At 42.6% G+C, this 23,060-nt stretch overlaps 1 protein-coding gene across 2 annotated transcripts; it reads left to right on the top strand.

Moving 5' to 3' along the window:
• The first annotated feature begins 8,001 nt into the window (after positions 1-8,001).
• On the top strand, positions 8,002-22,138 carry LOC125550847 (DNA polymerase delta subunit 1). Of its 2 annotated transcripts, XM_048713957.2 has the most exons (30): positions 8,016-8,393; positions 9,367-9,477; positions 9,560-9,666; positions 9,766-9,925; positions 10,171-10,366; positions 10,454-10,589; positions 10,695-10,832; positions 11,067-11,144; positions 11,237-11,328; positions 12,861-12,927; positions 13,033-13,104; positions 13,715-13,801; positions 14,520-14,639; positions 14,717-14,815; positions 15,267-15,374; positions 15,468-15,563; positions 15,753-15,818; positions 15,943-15,999; positions 16,101-16,188; positions 16,298-16,377; positions 17,383-17,496; positions 19,975-20,089; positions 20,163-20,335; positions 20,416-20,487; positions 20,589-20,663; positions 20,751-20,840; positions 20,922-21,082; positions 21,302-21,375; positions 21,474-21,561; positions 21,651-22,138. In XM_048713957.2, exons 1-30 carry the CDS (start codon positions 8,090-8,092, stop codon positions 21,736-21,738), a joined length of 3,312 nt encoding a protein of 1,103 aa, XP_048569914.1. In that variant the 5' UTR covers positions 8,016-8,089; the 3' UTR covers positions 21,739-22,138. The 2 variants fall into 2 exon arrangements, with proteins under 2 accessions (XP_087373974.1, XP_048569914.1); XM_087517848.1 differs by lacking the exons at positions 19,975-20,089; positions 20,163-20,335; positions 20,416-20,487; ... (4 more) ...; positions 21,474-21,561; positions 21,651-22,138 and adding an exon at positions 18,127-19,921 and having other exon boundaries at positions 8,002-8,393.
• The last annotated feature ends 922 nt before the right edge of the window (positions 22,139-23,060 follow it).

Here is a 23,060-nt window from a genome sequence, read left to right as displayed (position 1 = left end):
GAGTTTTCTACCTTATATCCTGTCATGGATATCATGCTTTGCTTGTCCTTGGAAAGGATATACCCTTGAATATGTGTTTAAACACATTTTCCTTTCCATTGTTCTGTTTAATCTGATAATCACATTTTCCTTTCCATTATTTTGTTTAACCTTCTTAAGGTTTATATGATCTAAGCAGTAATAAGTCACTGCTTTTGTAAGCACCTCGGTGTACAACTTTGTCAGTAAGAACCTGTTACTATTGTTGATGACATTCCGGTATCCACCGATGGACGAGAACTTCGCCTAATGGTTCGCCTCGTTCAACGAGAAGGAAAATGGTTCTCTTCGTCCCTCGCCCTTGGTACCGAGGTTGTTGCCGACATAACTAACAGGCTATCCTCTGACATGCCTTGCTTACATGATCGTGCAAGACGTCACCGCCCTTCCTACTTTTAACCCACATGGTGGGCCCATAACCCACAGTTCTACAGGATCGAAACCTGACTCTCCTGTACATCCCTGCTTCAAAGTTATCCCTTATGCTTGGCTTCGTAGGTAATTCGCGAGCCACCTTCCTACCGCTCTATTATGGTATCAGACGCAATGCTTACTCTCGCCGCTCTGAACCCTTTTCTCACTCTGGTTTAGACTTTGAGCAGCTATCTATCCGCTTGGACCCTCTCATTGTACCTTCGTATTATACTCTCGATGTATTTTATATGTTCAACTCGAGGGATAATCTTATGCTCATTCATGGTTAACCCCAGATTGTTTCCCTCGTAAGCATGTTGTCGTAGCCGAGCTGCCCCTTACCTATTCGTAAGTACATTGGAGTTCCCGAAGAAAAGGATGATGACTTCCTCATGATGACCTGAAGCAGAGGAATGAAGGCGTCGATGTAAAGGATCGACCTCTTCGAGAAGAGCAACCAAGACTGAGAAGACTCGATAGAATTTCGTAGCCACATCTTTCCCTTACTCCCGTCTTAAATCTCGGGACGAGATTTCTTGTAGTGGAGGAGAATTGTGACGCCCGGATAATCAAGCTACAGTAACCCTCTGGTAATGATGCCACGTCACCACGATTACTGTTGCTAATCTCGTGTTATTTCAGATCCGAGCCAAATTCAAATTTCAATTAAAGTCAAACATTAAAAGTTTTCAATTGTCAAATAAAAAATGTTCAAATTGTAGCAAATAAATCATAATCAATTATGGTGGAGGAACCACACTTTTATGAAATGATTAAATACTCTAAAGTGAATAAAACTATAGCAAAACAATTATTCAAATGATTTTAAATAATAAACAAATGTTAAACTAGTCTAATTGACCACCAAACCTTTTATGGTAGAGGGATGTTCTGAAACCTTATTTTAGGAGCTATGGTCATATTTTATAAAAACTAAAATAAAGTGTGACTAAACTAAAACAGAAAAGAATAAGTAAAAAAGAAAAGACAAAAGGTAAAACAAAACAAAAAAGGAGGGAAGGAACCCCCCATCTGGGCCTCGGCACGGCAGGCCGATGGGCCGCTAGACCGGCCCACCCCGCCCCCCCTTAACCCCCCACTCCCCCTTGATCTAGAGCGCCCTTCCCACTCCCCCTATCCAGATCGGGATCGAGGCGACCACACCCCCGCCCCCGTTGACTCCTCGCCATCCCCTCCCTCGCGCGACGCCCACCGGAAGCCGCGGCCACGCCTCGCGCCGACCGCGCCGCCGACTGGATCGACCCCGCCGCTGCCGCCTGGGACCACGTCGCCGGAGCCGCCCCGTCGCCCGGAGCTGCGTCGCCGCCCTCGCCCTCGCCGTACACGCCGCCTCGTCCTCGCCCTCGCCAGACATGCCGCCTCGTCCTCGCCCTCGCCGGACACGCCGCCTCGTCCTCGCCCTCGCCGGACCTCCCCGAACCTTCCCGCGCCCACTGCCCCGTACCCTGCCACTCCCCCTGTGAGCCCCCGTTCTTCTCCTCCGCCTCGCCGTCCCGCTCGACGCACCGTGCTCGCCCCTGCAAGCCTTGCCCCGTTCGCGACCAGTGCCGCTGCCCCTGCCCTCCGACTGCACCTCGTCTCACCTGCGCGTGCCGCCCCCTTGTGCTTCTGTCCTGCCCGGCGCCATGCGCTCGCCTGCTGCTGCTTCGTGTCGCGGCCGCCGCACGCCTCGCTCGCCGATGCCCGCGCTGCTTGCTGCTCCCGGCGAGCCTCCCCGCACCCTCCTCCGCCTGCTCGGCGCCGTGGTCACCGACGCCTCGCCAGCCTCTCCCCGCCGCGCCCTGGCGTTGGGGTGACGCTACGCCTGGGCAGCGCCCGCACCCGCTACGGTCCCTGTAACCCGCCTGTGCCCGACCCGCTATGCCCCTTCTGGGCCAATGACAAACGGGGCCCATGCCCCTAAGAACGAAAACGAAAAAAATAATATATAATTTATATAAATAAATAAATAAAAATAAATAATTAATTAATTAACTTAACTTAATTAATCTTGATTAATTAAACTAAACAATTAATTAAACTAATTAATCATAATTAAGATTAACCAAATAACTAATTAAACAAACTATTGTTAGTAATTAAGTAGTCAATGACAGTGGGGCCCACCCCTAATTAATCATGTTTAGATTAATTAAAACTGGATAATTAAATGTGTCACTAATGAACGGGACCCACCTGTCAGGTTGACCAGGTCAACTGTTGACGTCATGATGACGTCAGCAAACACTATTCTGGATAATGTTGAATTAAAATAATTAAATAAATCCTAAAAATGATTTAATTTTTTTTAAAATTAATATAAAATAAACCGTAGCTCGGATGAAAAAACATTGTACATGAAAGTTGCTCAGAACGACGAGAGGAATCCGGATACGCAACCCATTCGTCCGCCACGCATCCCTAGCATAGCGAACACGCAACTTTCCTCGTCTGATTCGTTTGTCCGAAAATGCGAAACACCGGAGATATTTTCCCGGATGTTTCCCCCCTTCACCGGTACCGCCTCTTACCGCGTTAGGGCACCCCTAGCACCGCTACTTGTCATGACATGCATCGCTATGCATTTGTTTGCTTAATATTTATTGTTTCTTCCCCCTCTTCTGTCGCTAGACACCGAGACCCTGACTACGGTGTTGACGACCCCTCTCTCTTGCCAAAGCAACCAGGCAAGCCCCCCCTTGATCACCGGATATCGCCTACTCTCTTTCTACTGCTTGCATTAGAGTAGTGTAGCATGTTACTACTTTCCGTTATCCTATCTTGATGCATAACCTGTCCTTGCTACTATTGTTGTTACCTTTACCTGCAATCCTAAATGCTTAGTATAGGATGCTAGTGTTTCATTAGTGGCCCTACACTCTTGCCCGTCTGCCATGCTATACTACTGGGCCGTGATCACTCGGGAGGTGATCACGGACATATGATATATACTTATACTGTTACATTACTTATGATATTGTTCGGAGATGGGGGCTGAAGGGGCAGGTGGCTCCATCCCGGTAGAGGTGGGCCTGGGTTCCTGACGGCCCCCGACTGTTGCTTTGTGGTGAAGCGGCGGGGCAGGTTGAGGCCACCTAGGAGAGAGGTGGGCCTGGCCCTGGTCGGCGTTCGCGGATACTTAACACGCTTAACGAGATCTTGGTATTTGATCTGAGTCTGGCTACTGGCCTATATGCACTAACCATCTACGCGGGGACAGTTATGGGCACTCGACGTCGTGGTATCAGCCGAAGCCTTCGTGACGTCAGCGACTGAGCGGCGCGCGCCGGGTTGGACTGGAACGCCTGCTCTTGTATAAGGGAGGCTAGGTCTGCTCACCGACCGCGTACCCAACATGCAGGTGTGCAATGGGCGATGGGCCCAGACCCCTGCGCCATACGATTTAGACCGGCATGCTAACCTCTTTGTTGTGCCTAGGTAGGGCTGCGACGTGTTGATCTTCCGAGGCCGGGCATGACCTAGACAAGTGTGTCCGGACAAAGGGGATCGAGCGTGTTGGGAAATGTGGTGCACCCCTGCAGGGAAGTTAATCTATTTGAATAGTCGTGATCTTCGGTAACAGGACGACTTGGAGTTGTACCTTGACCTTATGACAACTAGAACTGGTTACTTAATAAAACACACCCTTCCAAGTGCCAGATACAACCCGGTGACCGCTCTCTAACAGGGCGACGAGGAGAGGATCGCCGGGTAGGATTATGCTACACGATGCTACTTGGTGAACTTACCATCTACTCTCTTCTCCTGCTGCAATATGGAGGTTACCAGAGGCGTAGTCTTCGAAAGGACTAGCTATCCCCCCTTATTCCGGCATTCTGCAGTTCAGTCCACATATGATACCCTTAATCCATTTGATACCAATGCATACATATGTAGTGTAGCTCCTTGCTTGCGAGTACTTTGGATGAGTACTCACGGTTGCTTTTCTCCCCCTTTTCCCCCTTTCCTATACCCGTTTGCTGCGACCAGACGTTGGAGTCCAGGAGCCAGACGCCACTGTCGATGACGACTACTACTACTCGGGAGGTGCCTACTATTACGTGCAGCCCGCTGACGATGACCAGGGGTAGTTTAGGAGGATCCCAGGCAGGAGACATGCGCCTCTTTCGATCTGTATCCCAGTTTGTGCTAGCCTTCTTAAGGCAAACTTGTTTAACTTATGTCTGTACTCAGATATTGTTGCCTCCGCTGACTCGTCTATGATCGAGCTCTTGTATTCAAGCCCTCGAGGCCCCCTGGCTTGTAATATGATGCTTGTATGACTTATTTTATTTGTAGAGTTGTGTTGTGATATCTTTCCGTGATTCCCTGATCTTGATCGTACACGTTTGCGTGTATAATTAGTATACGATTGAATCGGGGGTGTCACATCATATCCATAGAGAGAATTTACCTTTACTACCTGTGTCGGGTTATCAAGACCATGTATTTCTTCAATAGGAGATGGATTAAAATTATGCATTTCTTCGATAGGCGGTAAATTAAGACCATGTATTTCTTCAATAGGAGGTAAATTCTTAACATCTTCAGCTTTAATACCCTTTTCTTTCATGGATTTCTTTGCCTCTTGCATATCTTCAGGACTGAGAAATAGAACACTTCTCTTCTTCAGAGTTGGTTTAGGAATAGGCTCAGGAAGTGTCCAATTATTTTCATTAGTCAACATATTGTTTAATAGAATTTCAGCTTCATCTGGTCTTCTTTCCCTGAAAACAGAACCAACACAACTATCCAAGTAATCTCTGAAAACATCGGTTAGTCCATTATAAAAGATATCAAGTATTTCATTTTTCTTAAGAGGATGATCAGGCAAAACATTAAGTAATTGGAGAAGCCTCCCCCGAGCTTGTGGGAGACTCTCTTCTTCAATTTGCACAAAATTATATATATCCCTTAAAGCAGCTTGATTCTTATGAGCAGGGAAATATTTAGCAGAGAAGTAATAAATCATATCCTGGGGACTACGCACACAACCAGGATCAAGAGAATTAAACCATATCTTAGTATCACCCTTTAATGAGAATGGAAATATTTTAAGAATATAAAAGTAGCGAGTTCCCTCATCATTAGTGAACAGAGTGGCTATATCATTTAATTTAGTAAGATATGCCACAACAGTTTCAGATTCATAGCCATAAAAAGGATCAGATTCAACCAAAGTAATTATATCAGGATCAACAGAGAATTCATAATCCTTATCAGTAACATAGATAGGTGAAGTAGCAAAAGCAGGGTCAGGTTTCATTCTAGCATTAAGTGATTGCTAATTCCATTTAGCTAACAACCTTTTTAGATCATATCTATCATTGCAAGCAAGAATAGCTCTAGCTGATTCTTCATCCAGAACATAACCCTCAGGAACAACAGGCAATTCATATTTATTAGGGGGAGAGTCTTCATCATCACTTTCATCAGTATTATTAGCTTCAATAATTTTATTCTCTCTAACCCTAGCAAATTGTTCATCAAGAAATTCACCAAGTGGCACTGTAGTATCAAGCATAGAAGTAGTTTCATCATAAGTATCATGCATAGCAGAAGTGACATCATCAATAACATGCGACATATCAGAATGAATAGCATAAGCAGGTTTAGGTGTCGCAAGCTTACTCAAAACAGAAGGTGAATCAAGTGCAGAGCTAGATGATAGTTCCTTACCTCCCCTCGTAGTTGAGGAATAAATATTGGTTTTTGGGTCTCTCAAGTTCTTCATAATAATAAGCAGATATAAATCCCAAGTGACTCAAAGATTAGAGCTATGCTCCGCGGCAACGGCGCCAGAAAATAGTCTTGATAACCCACAAGTATAGGGGATCGCAACAGTTTTCGAGGGTAGAGTATTCAACCCAAATTTATTGATTCGACACAAGGGGAGCCAAAGAATATTCTCAAGTATTAGCAGCTGAGTAATCAATTCAACCACACCTGAAAACTTAATATCTGCAGCAACATATTTAGTAGCAAAGTAATATGATAGTAGTGGTAACGATAGCAAAAGGTAATGATAACAAAAATAATGTTTTTGGTGTTTTGTAGTGATTATAGCAATAGCAAAGGAAAAGTAAATAAGCGAAAAACAATATATGAAAAGCTCGTAGGCAATGGATCGGTGATAGAAAATTATGCCGGATGCGGTTCATCATGTAACAATCATAACTTAGGGTGACACAAAACTAACTCCAATTCATTAATGTAATGTAGGCATGTATTTCGAATATAGTCATACGTGCTTATGGAAAAGAACTTGCATGACATCTTTTGTCCTACCCTCCCGTGGCAGCGGGGTCCTAGCGGAAACTAAAGGATATTAAGGCCTCCTTTTAATAGAGTACCAGACCAAAGCATTAACACATAGTGAATACATGAACTCCTCAAACTATGGTCATCACCGGGAGTGGTCTCGATTATTGTCACTTCGGGGTTGCCGGATCATAACACATAGTAGGTGACTATAGACTTACAAGATAGGATTAAGAACTCTCATATATTGATGAAAAAATAATAGGTTCAGATCTGAAATCATAGCACTCGGGCCCTAGTGACAAGCATTAAGCATAGCAAAGTCATAGCAACATCAATCTCAGAACATAGTGGATACTAGGGACCAAACCCTAACAAAACTAACTCGATTACATGATAAATCTCATCCAACCCATCACCGTCCAACAAGCCTATGATGGAATTACTCACGCACGACGGTGAGCATTATGAAATTGGTGATGGAGGATGGTTGATGATGACGACGGCGACGGATTCCCCTCTCCGGAGCCCCGAGCGGACTCCAGATCAGCCCTACCAAGAGAGTTTAGGGCTTGGCGGCGGCTCCGTATCGTAAAACACGATGAATCTTTCTTCCTTTATTTTTTTCTCCCCGAAAGTAAATATATAGAATTGGGGTTGAGGTCGGAGAAGCTCCAGGGGCCCACGAGGTAGGGGGACGCGCCCAGGGGGGCAGGCTCGCCCCCACCCTCGTGGCTAGGGTGTGGCCCCCTGGTCTTGATATTTTGTCAGTATTTTTTATTATTTCCAAAAAGACGCTCCATGGAGTTTCAGGTCATTCCGAGAACTTTTGTTTCTACACATAAATAACACAATGGCAATTCTGCTGAAAACAGCGTCAGTCCGGGTTAATTCCGTTCACATCATGCAAGTTAGAGTCAAAAATAAAGGCAAACGTGTTTGAAAAAGTAGATACGACGAAGTCGTATCAGACCCAAGGCCGAACTGTTGTATGACTTGGGTCGGGACCAGAGGTCGTTTTAGATGCGTGATTGTACTTTGATTGAGTAATGCAAGAATTATTTCCGCAAAAGAAAAATCATTGCAACACAATTGGTAATCCAAGATCTATTGTACCATGATATGAGTTCGAAGCACGGGAACAACATTGGATGATCCCAGATGCAATTTCTGTTGAATGTAGCGCATCCACCGCGCCCAAACGTTGACGCCAGCCCGGTTTACGTAAAGGCTATAGGGTTGGCGTATTCCGCTGTCGCCTCCCGTATAAACCCTACATCTCCAGCAATGGCGGGAACCCCAATTCCACATCCCCCGTTCCCCGCCTTTCCGCCTCTCCAGTCCCCATCCCCTCTCTCTCCCATCCTCTCCGGCGATGAGCTCGGTCGGGCGCGGCGGCAAGCGACGGGCGGGGCCTCCCGCTGCCCCATCCCCGCTGGCGGCGAAGCGGGCCCAGCCCATGCCGCCTGGCGCCCCACAGCCGCCTCCACCGGCTGCCGCGGCGGCGGCGGAGGAGGATATGATGGACGAGGACGTTTTCCTGGACGAGACTATCCTCGCGGAGGACGAGGCGGCGCTGCTGCTGCTCGACCGCGACGAGGCCCTCGCCTCCCGTCTTTCCAGGTGGAAGCGCCCCGCCCTCCCCGCCGACCTCGTCTCCGGTTGCTCCCGCTCCGTCGGTACGGCCCCATTCCTATGCCCGCCCGTCTTCCATCCCGAGCCTGGTTAGTTCAGCCTGCGTGGAAGGTGTAACTCGGGGCAGATCGAGTATTTTGCTCTTAAGCAACTGCCAATTGGCTAGGGGTTTGGTGTTCTTTGGTCCACAATGCCGCTTTAACCGAATTCATCTTGTTGATGCCTGGACTCGGGGACCTCTGGGATTTTGCGCATACAGCTTGTCGATTCAGTGCAGTTTAGGCTTAATCAACTTCCACATTTTGGTTGATGTGTCGATTGGATTAGTGAACACTAATAACTTTTTTGTTGTTGTCGTGGGAAATGGACCTTTTGAGTGTGCCAGGTGAACTGTGAAGATGTGCTTTGAAAAATAAATGCTTTGCACTGGATGCGTGGGAGGCGATTGAATGTAAACCTGTAACCGGTGCATTGCAGATTGTGAGATTATATGCAAAAGTCAAATGGAGTTATTTCTGGTCTGGAATTAGCAAAGCTTTTGTATTCAAAGAGGCATCAAATCCTTCCCTGTCTTGGCTGTACTTCTCACATTTCTGCTTGCAGTCTGGGTGGTGTCGTTGGGTCTCAGAATCACTATTATTTTGGATAGATACACGTAACTGCACGTTTGCATAATTGTTGATTTGTTTTCTAGTTCGTACAGACAATATAAAATTTAAAGCTCATGAATTGGGTTCTGAAGTGTCCCTCTCTCTTATGAAGGTCCATGAACCTCCATACAGTCTGCACACTGTATGATTTTATAACATGTTAATTACATGGGGGACACAAAGAGGAAATGCCGCATCCACCGATGGCAAAATAAAATAAAAGTTTTAGGCTGTGCTCTGGAAGGATTGTTTGTTATAGCACTAATAGTTGCTAGCCGATTTGTTAATCTAAATTGGATAAAGCTTTATGTTAGATATACAGCTTCATCTTATTATTGATGTTGTTCCCTTCTGTTTGATTTTCCAGCTTTTCAGCAGCTGGATATAGATTATGTTATTGGTGAGAGCCACAAAGAGTTTCTGCCCAACTCTTCTGGTCCTGCGGCTATAATCAGGATTTTTGGTGTCACCAGAGAAGGTTATATGTTTCTGTGTTCATATGATTATTCTTCATCATGCGGCTTGTGCTGACGTGTGATACTATCTTATTATGTTCTCAGGTCACAGTGTGTGCTGTCAGGTGCATGGGTTTGAACCATATTTCTACATCAGCTGCCCGCCTGGAATGAGCCCTGATGATATTTCAGGCTTCAAACAAACACTAGAGGTTTCTACTTCTATCCTATTTTAAGTTGGCCCTTCTGCTCAATGAAGGTACTTCGGAAGTACATACTTTCCTTATACCACTCTTCACAATGGTTTACAGGCGAGGATGAAGGAATCAAATAGGAATAGCAGTGTGCAAAGATTTGTGAAGAGTGTTGAGCTTCTGCAGAAGCAGACAATTATGCATTACCAGCCAAATAAATCTCAGTCCTTCCTCAAGATAGTAGTTGCCCTACCTACAATGGTTGCTAGCTGTCGTGGTCAGTGGTAGTTTAAGAAAAGTACACTTATTTTCCTTTGTTGTCAATTGGCCTCGTTACCTCTATTTTCAATGAATAACCTTTAAGTCTAAAGAAGACTTTCATTTGCTTGCCTGCTAATTATTGTGTGAATCTTTTATCTTTACTTTGTACCCACCTTCTTTGACTTTTCTGCATCTGTGGCTAGCATCATCATCGCATTTTATGGCTTACCAAAATTGACATATTTTGTGTGTGCATTATAGGCATCCTTGAAAGGGGCATAACGATTGGCAGTCTTGGTTCAAAGAGTTTCGTGACATATGAAAGCAACATTCTCTTTGCCCTTCGCTTTATGATTGACTGCAACATTGTTGGTGGCAATTGGATTGAACTTCCTGCTGGGAAGTATAGAAAAGCAACTCGCGTCATGTCCTATTGCCAGCTAGAGTTGGATTGCCTGTATCCTCCATAGTGAATTTAATGCCTCCATCCTTATTTCTAAATCATGATATTGTTCATTCGGTCATTCCTTAAGTCAACCAACAGATATTCAGATTTGGTAAGCCATGCTCCTGAAGGGGAATACTCTAAGATGGCCCCCTTTCGCATATTAAGTTTTGACATCGAATGTGCTGGTCGCAAAGGACACTTCCCAGAACCAACTCATGATCCGGTTATTCAGGTTTGTTTCATTATTGTCGTATTTTGATAAGCCACTACATTTAATTTCCGATGTGAATGCCTTTATGTGCATATTATCTTGACATGCTTCCTTGGATTGAAATAGATTGCTAATTTGCTCACGCTTCAAGGCGAAGCCCAGCCTTTTGTACGGAATGTCATGACTCTTAAATCATGTTCTCCCATTGTCGGAGTGGATGTAATGTCATTTGACACAGAGCGAGATATTCTACTTGCTTGGAGGGTGAGTGTTGCCTCATTCTGAGTTAACAGTGTCAGTTTTTTTTGCGATCTATGATTGTATACAGATATAACCTGTATCCATGGTGAAAAAACATGTTTTTTTGTTGGTTTCTTTATATATACAGTTTGCTTTTTTTTTTCTTCATATTACACTCTTCCAAAGTTAAATACATCATCTGATGGCAGACAAGTAACTTTATTGATATCAACCCTGTTCTGCTTTGGTATTTTGCAGGATTTAATACGCGAGGCAGATCCTGATATTATAATTGGATACAATATCTGCAAATTTGATCTGCCATATCTTATTGAGGTACATAAACTTTTGTAAAGTTTGAATGCTCTTACTCATTGCCCAACCTGGCAATTTTCTATCTCTTAGTATATGGTTTCACATATTTGCAGAGAGCTGAAGTTCTCAAGATAGTGGAGTTTCCACTACTTGGTCGAATCAGAAATAGCCGTGTCCGTGTCCGTGATTCCACCTTCAACTCAAGGTTATTTTTTTGAGTGCTAGTCTTTGTGCATTTTATATTTGTTCGCTGTAGTCCATGTTAGTTTGCCCATAGTGCACTGTAGACCACTAAGTAGTATTCATTATCATTTGTGTTTGCCCATTATGGTCAAATAGCTGTGCAATTCTCCAAATTCTCCAAGTTCTGTTTGGTTATTTCCAGCGAGCCACTATGTTGCTGTTTCCTTTATTTTTAACTTGTGTGCCTACATATGCAGTCCATGTTTGATTGATTCCAGTGATGCATAATTTCTGATTTCAGATTTAGCTGAAATTATGCTGATCATGCTAATTTAATGCAAATGATGTCTGATTAATCCTTGTTTCAGTGCCATCTAATAAGTTTTAGCATTGCCATTCTCAGATATTTTATCCACAGTTTTTCTGCGTTCATATTTACGGGGTCATCCATAGATATCCTCTGTATTTTTTCTGGGGTCTATAATGGAGAAAATTCCTTATTTGACACTCTTAAAATCTGGTTCCTTATTTGACACTGGAAAAGTTTTTCTTCCCTATTTGACACTAGTCCTAAATTTTATTCCCTATACGACACTTCCGTTCATTTTGAGCCTAAACGACACCTGAAAAGACGATTTTGCCCCTCATGCGGTATGTGTGCGCGCGTGTGTGTGCTGTTGCGTGTGTGGGTGCATGCGCACAGGTGTACTGCTGCTGCATGTGTGCTGCTGCACGTGTGTTTGCTACTGCGTGTGTACGTGCGTGCGCGCGCGCGTGTGTGTTGTTGCGTGCCTATGTGCTGCCTGCGTGTGTGCTGCTGCTACTGCGTGTGTGTGTATGTGTGTGTGTGCTGCGTGCGTGTGTGTTGATGCGTGTGTGTGCGTGTGCATGTGCGTTGCTGCGTGTGTGTGCACGCACGCGTGCGTGTTGTTGCGTGTGTGTGCGCGTGCGTGTGTGTTGGTGCATGTGTATGTGTTGCTGCGTGTGTGCTCCTGCCCTCGCATTGATGCTGCGTGTGCGCGCTATTGCCCCCCCCACACACATACCACATGAGGGGCAAAAGAGTCTTTTCAGATGCCATTTAGGCTCAAAATGGACGGAAATGTCATATAGGGAATAAAATTTAGAACTTGTGTCAAATAGGGAAGAAAAACTTTCCAGTGTCAAATAAGGAAGCAGATTTTAAGATAGTGTCAAATAAGAAATTCTCTCTATAATGGGCTTTCTACAATGCAGTCTTTGAGGAGTAAACATTCGGTTTGCTGTTTATATGCTATTCTTTGCAATGAAGGATAGTTAGGGAAATACCATGATATTATGGACTTCACTATGCTTTGTAATTTTGTACCCTGCCTTAATTGTTGCGTGCTAATGCTATAAGATTTTATGACCCTGCAAGGTGCAATAGCATATATTTTACTAAGACGTTTTGGAAGTTTAAATTGAACTGCCAAAATGTCTTATATTTAGGAACAGAGGGTGTAAAACTCAAGAACTTGCTAGTAGTATTCACATGAAAAAATTATTGATGGCGTGTTCGTTACTCTTATCCAGGCAATATGGTATGCGTGAAAGTAAAGATGTAACTGTGGAGGGAAGGGTACAATTTGATCTTCTGCAGGTTGTGATCTACTGTTTTACACAACTAGACCAGTAGTTTTCATTACTTTTAGTTACATGACAGTATCTCATCTTCTCTTTATCCTTACTTTCTGCATGTGGGCAGGCTATGCAAAGGGATTACAAGCTGAGTTCTTATTCATTGAACTCTGTATCTGCACATTTTCTAGGGGAGCAAGTAAGTCCAACCATTTTAAGTGGCCTTGGTTGCTGTCAGCGCACCCCTAAGTATTGTATTCACTCATATTCATGCCGTTATTATTTAAACTCTCGTTGTGTTATGGGCTAAAATGGTATCCATGCCCATACAAGGGTGCATGACGCAAGTCCCATCTGTTCATTAGTACTGACGGAATCAAACAGATTAGAATTTGGGGAAAGAGTTATGCTCTTAGAAAAGGAGGTTGGTTTAGTCAGGGGAATCAAGATAAAAGTTTATTAAGAAGCGAAGATCCTATTCCTGTGGGACAAGCTAAGTCACTTATATAAAGGTCTACTATGTAATTATTTGCATTACACAATGAAATAATTAGAAGTTCTCTAAGTCTCAGAGCCTTTCTAACACATCAGGGACGAGGCCTACAAGTTGTCGAGGACCTTTGACTCTTAACCTACCAAATTATTCCGTCGTGAACCAAGGTCCAGAACACTTCGGACTGGAACTCAGTTTGACTTCACTAAAATAATTCCAAAGTGTGCTAATTGCCTAATTTGATGCAAATGGCTCTGTAGTATTGATTTAATACTCTTTTCTTCTTATTGTTCTGATATTAGATTTTCATGCGCAGAAAGAGGACGTTCATCATTCAATCATATCTGATCTTCAAAATGGAAACTCAGAGACACGAAGGCGTCTTGCAGTTTATTGCTTGAAGGTCAGCCTAATTGTTCTTTGAGTCATCTGCTAATAAACTGCTGAAATGTGCTTATGAAGTAGCTGGTTTAGTTATGGGCATTTTGTTCTACATTTCTGATTGGGCTTTGAAATTTTCCTTTTTTTCTTCTCAAATAATGTCCTTGTAGGTTCTCAGAAGGATTTGGACTAATTTGGTCCAACTTAATAGTTATATATTGCTCTTACACTTCTCATCATAAGATATGTACCTAGTGGTCTGTAGTGCATGCTTTCAACATCATCATTAGTCTGAGATTGCAATTTTATGATTCACCGATGTCATTTTCTAAACACATTAGTTGTTTGGGAGGCAATATTATTTATTACCCTTGACATAGATGTCAAGAATGAAACAAGATAAATTTGAATCGGGACAACATACATATTTATATATTCTGTTTGTCTAATAATCTCTTTCACTTGAAGACTTATGTTGCAGCTTGCATTATGTATACTTAAGAAATTTCCCCAAATTATGTTACTGTCTGATGAATGAACAATTCAATGTTTGAAAAACAATTGCAATACATGGAAACATTTGCTCCTTATCTCTGGCCAGTAGGTCTGCCGGTATCTTAGTTGTAAGCTAGGATGATACTTGTGCAAAATGACCTATAAAATTTGTACCTTTGAGTTGATCACTAGCCTTTCCTCGAAGTGTGTTCCCAACATGCTCTTTTCCATTTCTGTACACACAGGATGCTTATCTTCCACAAAGACTGTTAGATAAATTGATGTACATCTACAACTACGTAGAGATGGCGAGGGTCACAGGAGTTCCCATTTCTTTTCTGCTCTCGAGGGGACAGAGCATTAAGGTGACAACAACATCAAATTCTGCCAATAGATATATTCCACTCTAGCATTCTAACAGGAATTTCAATATGGTCTTCAGGTCCTCTCACAGTTACTGAGGAAAGCAAAACAGAGAAACCTTGTTATACCAAACATAAAGGGCCAAAGTTCTGGGCAAGATACCTTTGAGGGCGCAACTGTAAGTCGATTGGCATGATCTGCATTTTCCAACCTCATTGTTTTTTTTGTCATGATGCAGTAGCAGCTATTACACTTACTACATATCTATTTATCACGCCATAAAAACATCATACTGCACATTATGACCCTTTGAATTTCTTGCCTTGACCGTATAGATATTGTTATGTGAGATAAGGATATTTCCCATACTGACAACTAGGTTATCACCACCAATGCAAAAAACTACTGTGGATCATGCATAATGCATCTTGATTGCTTACCATGAACACATATTTGTGTATACCAACTCTCTTTCCACCTGGGAAGTAAGGAAGCATTCAGCAATAATTTTTACTTCTCCATTTTCTAAACTGATCATGCAATGAAAAACATCGTTCTTTTTGTTCTTTTTTCCGTTTTATTGTCCAATGATTCTTGTTTTCTGTAATCTGTGTCACCCTTCAATTTAGGTTTTGGAGGCAAGGGCTGGATTTTATGAGAAGCCCATTGCAACTTTGGACTTTGCTTCTCTGTATCCATCCATCATGATGGCCCATAACCTATGCTACTGCACTTTGGTAAACATAATTCTTTTAATTGCTATGCCAATATCTGAAAAAAAACAATGCTGTCTGAAAATTGGGTTAATGTGTATTCAAATGGGTTTTAAGGTTCCCCCTGAGGATGTCCGTAAACTCAACTTGCCTCCAGAAAGCCTCTACAAAACCCCATCTGGTGAAATATTTGTGAAACCAGAGTTGCAAAAGGTAATTCTTTCCCGGCACTTAACTCTTCTAACAATTCCGTGGAAAAAGTGATGATTATGTGCATTGACCGAGGCTGGGGGTACCATTTCTCTGTTCTATTTTTTTATATACCTTTTGCTTCCTGGCATGGTAAATGATCTTCGTGACAGAAACAGTGTTTCCTAACCAATATTATATCTCCAATATCAGGGTATACTTCCTGAAATCCTTGAAGAACTGTTGGCTGCTCGGAAAAGAGCAAAAGCAGATTTGAAGGTATATTTCTCCCATGTTATTACAGTGAGAAAATTATAGTCAAGACTCTTTAGATTTATAAATGCTAAACATTGTGCATTACATGTCTTCAATCCTATATTATAATCACCAGTAACCTTTTCAGGAAGCAAAGGACCCATTCGAAAGGGCGGTTCTTGATGGTCGTCAGCTTGCCCTAAAAGTACTTAAATATCTATTTCCTAACACTCTCGCCCCCCTCAAACAGTGGTACATAAAACGCGACTCCTTGAATCTTGACATTGTTTAATGGGTCTATTTCAGATAAGTGCAAATTCAGTTTATGGTTTTACTGGTGCTACTGTTGGTCAATTGCCCTGTTTAGAGATTTCTTCGAGTGTTACGAGCTACGGTGAGCATGAATTCTTCGCTTAATATAGTGCACGTGTACATTTCATAGTACCCTGAAACATTCAAGAACATGTTGAATTGTCTGGTACTGAAGGATTTTTATTCTACAGGTAGACAGATGATTGAGCACACAAAGAAGCTTGTTGAAGATAAATTCACAACACTTGGAGGCTATGAGCATAATGCAGAGGTGTACTATCAGTTACCATATCCTGTGTTTGTATAAGCTTGCAATATTTCATGTTAACTTGTCTGCTCTACATTAGCAAGTTGTCAAGCCTTCAGTTACCCATTTCCATCTGATATGGCAGATATGAATCCACGAGGCATTCTATATCAGATTCGTACCGACAACTTCTATCAGCATACTCAGTTCCTTAGCATTTACTAACCTGTGAATCTGTCCATCTCAACGGGACATGGTGGCAAATCCTTCCTACAAAGGAGTGTCAAAACTACACAATGTTAGTTTTATCTTTGTTAAGCTTCATGCACTAGCAGACACAATTAAAAGTCCGAACTCATGGAAAGGGCTAGGCAATCCACATATACACTTCAGCATCCCCTCTCATGTGTGACGCGGGAAGTCAACATGTGAATAGACTCAGAGGTATGGCTCAAGAGGCCTACGTGGGCACAGGGGTCAAGAACAATCTTTCAATAAATTGCGACAGCCAGGACTTGAACTCAAGGCCTTAGGCTCTGATACCATGTTAAGCTTCATCCACTAGCCAACACAACCAAAAGTCCGAACTCATGGAAAGGAGCAATCCACATACACACTTCAATAGATATCAGCACAATGTTGGCTCAGAACTATTTGTAATGTCCCTGCAAAGCTAGCAGTTTTGTGAAGCTTCACTAGAGTTTCAATGACATGTGGGACCTGGACCCACATGGTATTCTCACAGCTGGTACCATTTTTCCAAAATGCAACTTTCCAGTGTCATGTTTGTGATTTCCCCCAAATCTTATATGCAAGTAGCAACCTCAGGACCTTGTTCATGTGACATCTTGCTTCCATGCATTCAATTAGTTTGCAGGCTAGATATCAGCATAATAATCACTTTCGATCTGTATGCAAGCTTCTTTTTCCTGCTTTAGTCTATATGCACTTGGTTAGTCTATTTGTTGGGATTTTCACACTTTTCAATCATGTTCTGATGGTTGACGCAAATTCTTTTGGACATTCCAGGTGATTTATGGAGATACTGATTCTGTGATGGTACAGTTTGGCGTTTCTACAGTCGAGGACGCAATGAAATTGGGAAGAGAAGCTGCAGAGTATATTAGTGGAACATTTATTAAGGTGACTACAGATACTCTTGTCATTACTTGGTATTGTAACATTGTTTTGAGGGAAAACAGTGGGAAATATCACACTCTATAACTTTATATCAATAAGAACCGGAGTTTGGAGATACATAAGTAAAGCAACAATAACAACAACAAAGCCCTGTCAAGTTGGGGTAGGCTAGAGTTGAAACCCATAAGATCTTGAAACCTAGTCATGGTTCTGGCACGTGGATAGCTAACTTCCACTCACCTATCCATGGCTAGTTCTTTGGTGATATTCCAGTCCTTCAGGTCTCTCTTTACGGACTCTTCCCATGCCAAGTTTGGTCTACCCTTACCTCTCTAGACAATATCAGCACACTTTAATTTTCTGCTATGCTCCTGCGCTTCTGGAGGCCTGTGTTGTATATGCCTAATCCATCTCAGACGATGTTGGACAAGCTTCTCTTCAATTGGTGCAACCCCAACTCTATCACGTATGTCATCATTCTGGACCCGGTCCTTGTGTTGCCTGTGCTTTGCAATGGGAGCATACATATTTTAGTGGTTTAACACAAATACACAATCATGTCTCCTCATGCACATCATACAGTATTGTCGCCCAATATCATATTTTTGTTATAATTAACAAATGCCGACGTAGCGTGATTGCGAGGATTGCGAGGAGAAGAAGGAAGCCACGGGGGCCTGGGCCGTGGACAGCTCGAGCCACAATGTGGTTGCGTGGAGGAGAGCGGTGGCAAGCGGGAGTGATCCCCTTTTCCCGGCGCCACCAGCATCAGCTAGGCGTGCCTCATCTGCTCGGACCAGCGTGTCCCTGATGAGGATATACCTTGGCAACACCGATCCTGACATTCAGGAGGCCCCAGGGCGAATTTTGAACAATACGCATACCTCTTATAGTAAAACAAAATTATTCCGTCTTTTGTATCTATGCCACAAAAATGTTTATGATAAGTTCTATACATTGCCACATAATAACTTTCAATAGATTCAACAATTTCAGGAGAACATTTTTAATTCTAAACCAAATAAAATTTCTGAAATAAGAGATGAAAGAAGAAATTAAAATGTTGGCTAATCTTTAAATCTCGAAGAAAAATGCATGCCTGACATGGTCACACATGGAAAATAAATCACCGAATATAGATCCATCGTACGTGCATCATAAATCAAAGAAGAGAAAACACGGTATAAGAATTAAGAAGTGTGGGAAAATAATGCCAGAATTGACGGCTTGCCATGAACTCCACAGATTGTGTGCACCTGACATCAGTTCGGATGGCTCGCACAAGAAAAATATCAATAAGAAGTAATAGACGAAGAAAATCCACTATGAAATAAATAAATTAAATGTTGAGTCACAGGAACCATTGCAAAGGCTAAATCTATTGGTTAGCCCTTTGCTTGAGGAACAGGATTGCTCTAAAAGAGGTGCTTGAAGAAATGTAACAGAAGTAAAGAAAGGTAGCAGCAGTATTTTCTTTTTTGACTGCAAGGAAAAAGGAAAAAGTTGAGAGAAGAAAAAGGAAATTAAAGAATTCTTTTGAGGGTATAAAGATAAGGACAGGAGAGAGCCATATCATGTTAATAGGTTGGGCCTTCTGGCTTGTTCAGTTTCTTTACTGCATGTATATAGATGGGCCTATGTGCTCACAGACGAGCGGGCACGCACTGCCAAAAACCCTGGAAAACTGGACACAACAAAATCGGTGGGAAGTGTAGAGGATGGACGGACGGAACGGGTGACATGGGGAGAGGCTGACGAAAAGAAGATGTACGACGGAGCGTTAAGTTCTTTGTTGATAGGAGATATAAGTATCTCTATAACATGGATAGTATGTACCCTGTGACGTTCATCCTAGTCTCTAGTGTCCTTCCCTCATAGCCACAAGCCTGTTCACCCTCTAAGGTGACTTGTATCTTTCAATCCGATCAGGACTTGGAGATGTGTGTAAGGAGCATTTCTGTACTAATTCTACTTGTATTGAAGGTCTGTCGGAAAAGATAAATCCAACCAATTAATCAAGCAGTTGGCGATCTCATCAGAAGCAAAGTAAAAAAGTAGAAGGAACTGGGGCATTGAAAGGATCAGGGGCTACATTTTCTTTAGCATGATATTCATTTTTAGGGCCAGATCCGAGGTTTGTAAGAGGGTTCAAGCGGGGTTGTGAGAGAGCCATAATCTATGTTGTGCTAAGGAATTTGTGGCTAGCCTCACTCTCATCTCTTGTTATTGTTTCATCACCATTAATTTGGTTCTCTCTACGAGGCTCATCTACTTTGTTCTTGGTAGCTGCATGCTTGTTCGATATCTCAAAATATCAGATCAGATCCTGTTAACTGCTTCACATTAGATCAGTGTCATAATATAACATGTTTGTTCCTGTAATAAATCCTAGCTGAATTTAAGTCCTTGCCAACTATCCAATTTTGTTAAACTAATAACTTTCAATTTTATTATTTGTTGATTTTTACATCTGTTGTGCAGCCCATCAAGCTAGAGTTTGAGAAAGTTTACTTTCCATACCTACTGATCAGCAAGAAGAGATATGCTGGTTTGTACTGGACAAATCCTGAGAAATTTGACAAAATGGACACAAAAGGTATTTATTGCATTATAGTTGTTGTCATCCTACTTTCCTGCTTTAACATGTATTCTTCTACCTTTGCATACAGGTATTGAAACAGTTCGAAGGGACAACTGTTTATTGGTAAAGAACCTGGTGACTGAGTGCCTTCATAAAATACTAGTGGACCGAGATGTTCCTGGTGCAGTCCAATATGTCAAGAATACCATATCTGATCTATTAATGAACCGTGTGGACTTGTCACTTCTGGTTATAACAAAGGTGAATTAGTATGCAATTCATCCATAAAGATCACTAAAGCTTGAAATCCTCTGGTTACTCACAATGGCTCTGATCTGCAGGGTTTGACAAAAACAGGAGAAGACTATGCTGTAAAAGCCGCCCATGTGGAGCTTGCTGAGAGGATGCGGAAGGTACTGACACTTGATATTTTTCCTAAATGGTGCTTATCTTTGTTCATTCCTTGTGGAGATTGGAGGCATGTGACTGGCATAACTCTGATTCTTTTGAGCAGAGGGATGCTGCTACTGCACCAACTGTTGGCGACCGGGTTCCTTATGTTATAATAAAAGCAGCAAAAGGGGCAAAGGTAACTCATATGTATTTGCTGTTGTAGAGTCGTATATTTCTTCTGTTATACGTAGCTGTGTTGATACATTTGTCTTTCTACATACAGGCATATGAGAAGTCAGAAGATCCAATTTACGTTCTGGATAATAACATTCCAATAGATCCTCAGTACTACCTTGAGAACCAAATTAGCAAAGTTTGTCCAGAACACCCTTCTTTATATTCAAAACCTATTTTTTTTCCCACTTCTCATGAAGTATGAATTTTTTATTGTCAGCCACTGTTGAGAATATTCGAACCAATTCTGAAGAACGCGAGCAGAGAACTGCTTCATGGAAGTCATACCAGAGCTGTTTCAATCTCAACTCCTTCAAATAGCGGGATAATGAAATTTGCAAAGAAACAACTGACTTGCCTCGGATGCAAAGCAGTTATAAGGTAATTCTCCTACAATGTTGCAAAAAAATATGCACTCTATTTTCCTTCTGTTGGAACTGTGAGCATTTGCTTCCCAGTATTTAATTCTGCAGTGCAGATGCCGTACTTTAAAATGACCTTGCATTATAATATTCCTATTCCAGCAGTAAAACCATAATTTTACTCCCTTTGCTGTAATGAATGACCCAGTCTTCTAATCGACCCATTGTCACCCTGCAGTGGTCCCAACCAAACACTTTGCTCACATTGCAAGGGAAGGGAAGCAGAGTTATACTACAAAACAGTAGCAAATGGTAGGATCTCAATCCTCTGAAATGTTTCTCAAATTTTGTAAAAGTTATACTGTCAACAAGCGTCCGATGACTGACTGGTTTACCTTAAACACCCACAGTTTCTGATCTGGAGATGCTCTTTGGGAAGCTATGGACGCAGTGCCAGGAGTGCCAAGGCTCCCTACACCAGGACGTTCTGTGCACCAGGTTTGCCCATCAAAATTTGTTCATCAGCATGCTCCAATCTTTGAACTTGAACCAAAAGCTTAAGACTCCTGTCGGTGTCATCATTGTAGTCGGGACTGCCCTATTTTCTACCGGCGGAGGAAGGCACAGAAGGACATGGCTGAAGCTAGGGTGCAGCTTGATCGTTGGGACTTCTGAGTCCTCTCAATGCTCTGAGAACTTCCATTTTTCTCCCTCCGCCAACTTGTGAGGGTGTTATTGCGAATGGCTCGCTGCCGCTAAGATCACGTGATTGCATCATGATGCATGATGGGCCAGGGCTATGGTGAAAGATCGGTAGCGCTTGCTCTGAGTTCGAATGGGGTTTGAGGTTGGCTTGTTGTAGTTAATGCGCGTGTCTGCTTAGTTTGTAGCCAGTATAACCTTGACAGATGGTTGATTGCTGCCTCCCTAATTGTGCCGGACTGCTGATGCGTAAGTAGAAGTTGAGTTGGTCAGAATTTTATGTAGCAATGTCTATCGGCATGTTTTTGTAATTTGTCCTGCTCAATTATATTTGAGAAAATATTAAAAAAAATCATTTGTGTGTTCTACGCTATTCATGATTTTTTGTATACGTCCACATGCTTTAAAGCGACTTTAATGCACAGGAGTTTTTCATTTGTTTGGTAAACTTGGAGAGTTCCTTGAATTGTTGACCCTATAAAATCATGATTGTGTTGGGAGTTTTGGGGACATGCATGCAGAGCTGGGCTAGGTGGCAAAATTTCTGTGTTTGGACCCTTTTGGCGAAGTTTAGCCGGATCTGACCCTTGCCTACCGCGAGGCCCTGTGCGGTAAGTTAATGGCAGCCGCTGTCAACCAATTGTATCGGAGCATCGGGGCTGATGTTGCCTAACGGCACTGCTGCCACCCTTCGCGGCGGTAAGGTGTGCTAAGCCTTGCGTGTGCGCTAGGGTTTTGTAACAGAAAGTCGATGATTTTTTACGGCAGGGTTTTAGACCTTACCGCCAGGGGGGTCTGGTGGTAGGGTCCCTTATAACGGGAAATCACAAAGATTTTGCGGTAGGCTGTGAGAACCTATCGCCGTAGTCCCTTGCGGTAGGATCCTCTGTCACTTATTTTTTTAGAAGATCTTGATCATTTTAATTATAAATATGAATGATAGTTCAACACAGCAACAAATAGTGTTTGCAAAACAAAATATGATGATCTCACACATTATAGGTAGCAAATCGACAACACCAAATAAGTAGGTAGCAGATCGACATATAAAATAGGTTCAACATAGTAAATAGGTAGCAAATCGACAACACCAAGTAGTTTGATATAGCAAACAAGTTCTTGTTCACAACTAGTTTAACTAAGCGAGTTCAACACGACCATATCACTTGTTCCTCCCCCTCCCTCGGCGATACACTCCTCGTTTTTCTTCGAGCGGATTTCATCCGGCTTCTTCGTGCGATAAGGATGCTCTTTCTAAAACGGGGATGGACTCTTCCAATCCTTCTTCGGCTGAC

This window comes from Triticum urartu, chromosome 4A, assembly GCF_056163025.1.
Source record: "Triticum urartu cultivar PI428250 chromosome 4A, HENAU_Tu73, whole genome shotgun sequence".
Classification (NCBI taxonomy): domain Eukaryota; kingdom Viridiplantae; phylum Streptophyta; class Magnoliopsida; order Poales; family Poaceae; genus Triticum; species Triticum urartu.
The sequence above is the reverse complement of the archived record's forward strand: the minus strand, read 5'-3'. Positions and strand labels throughout refer to the sequence as shown.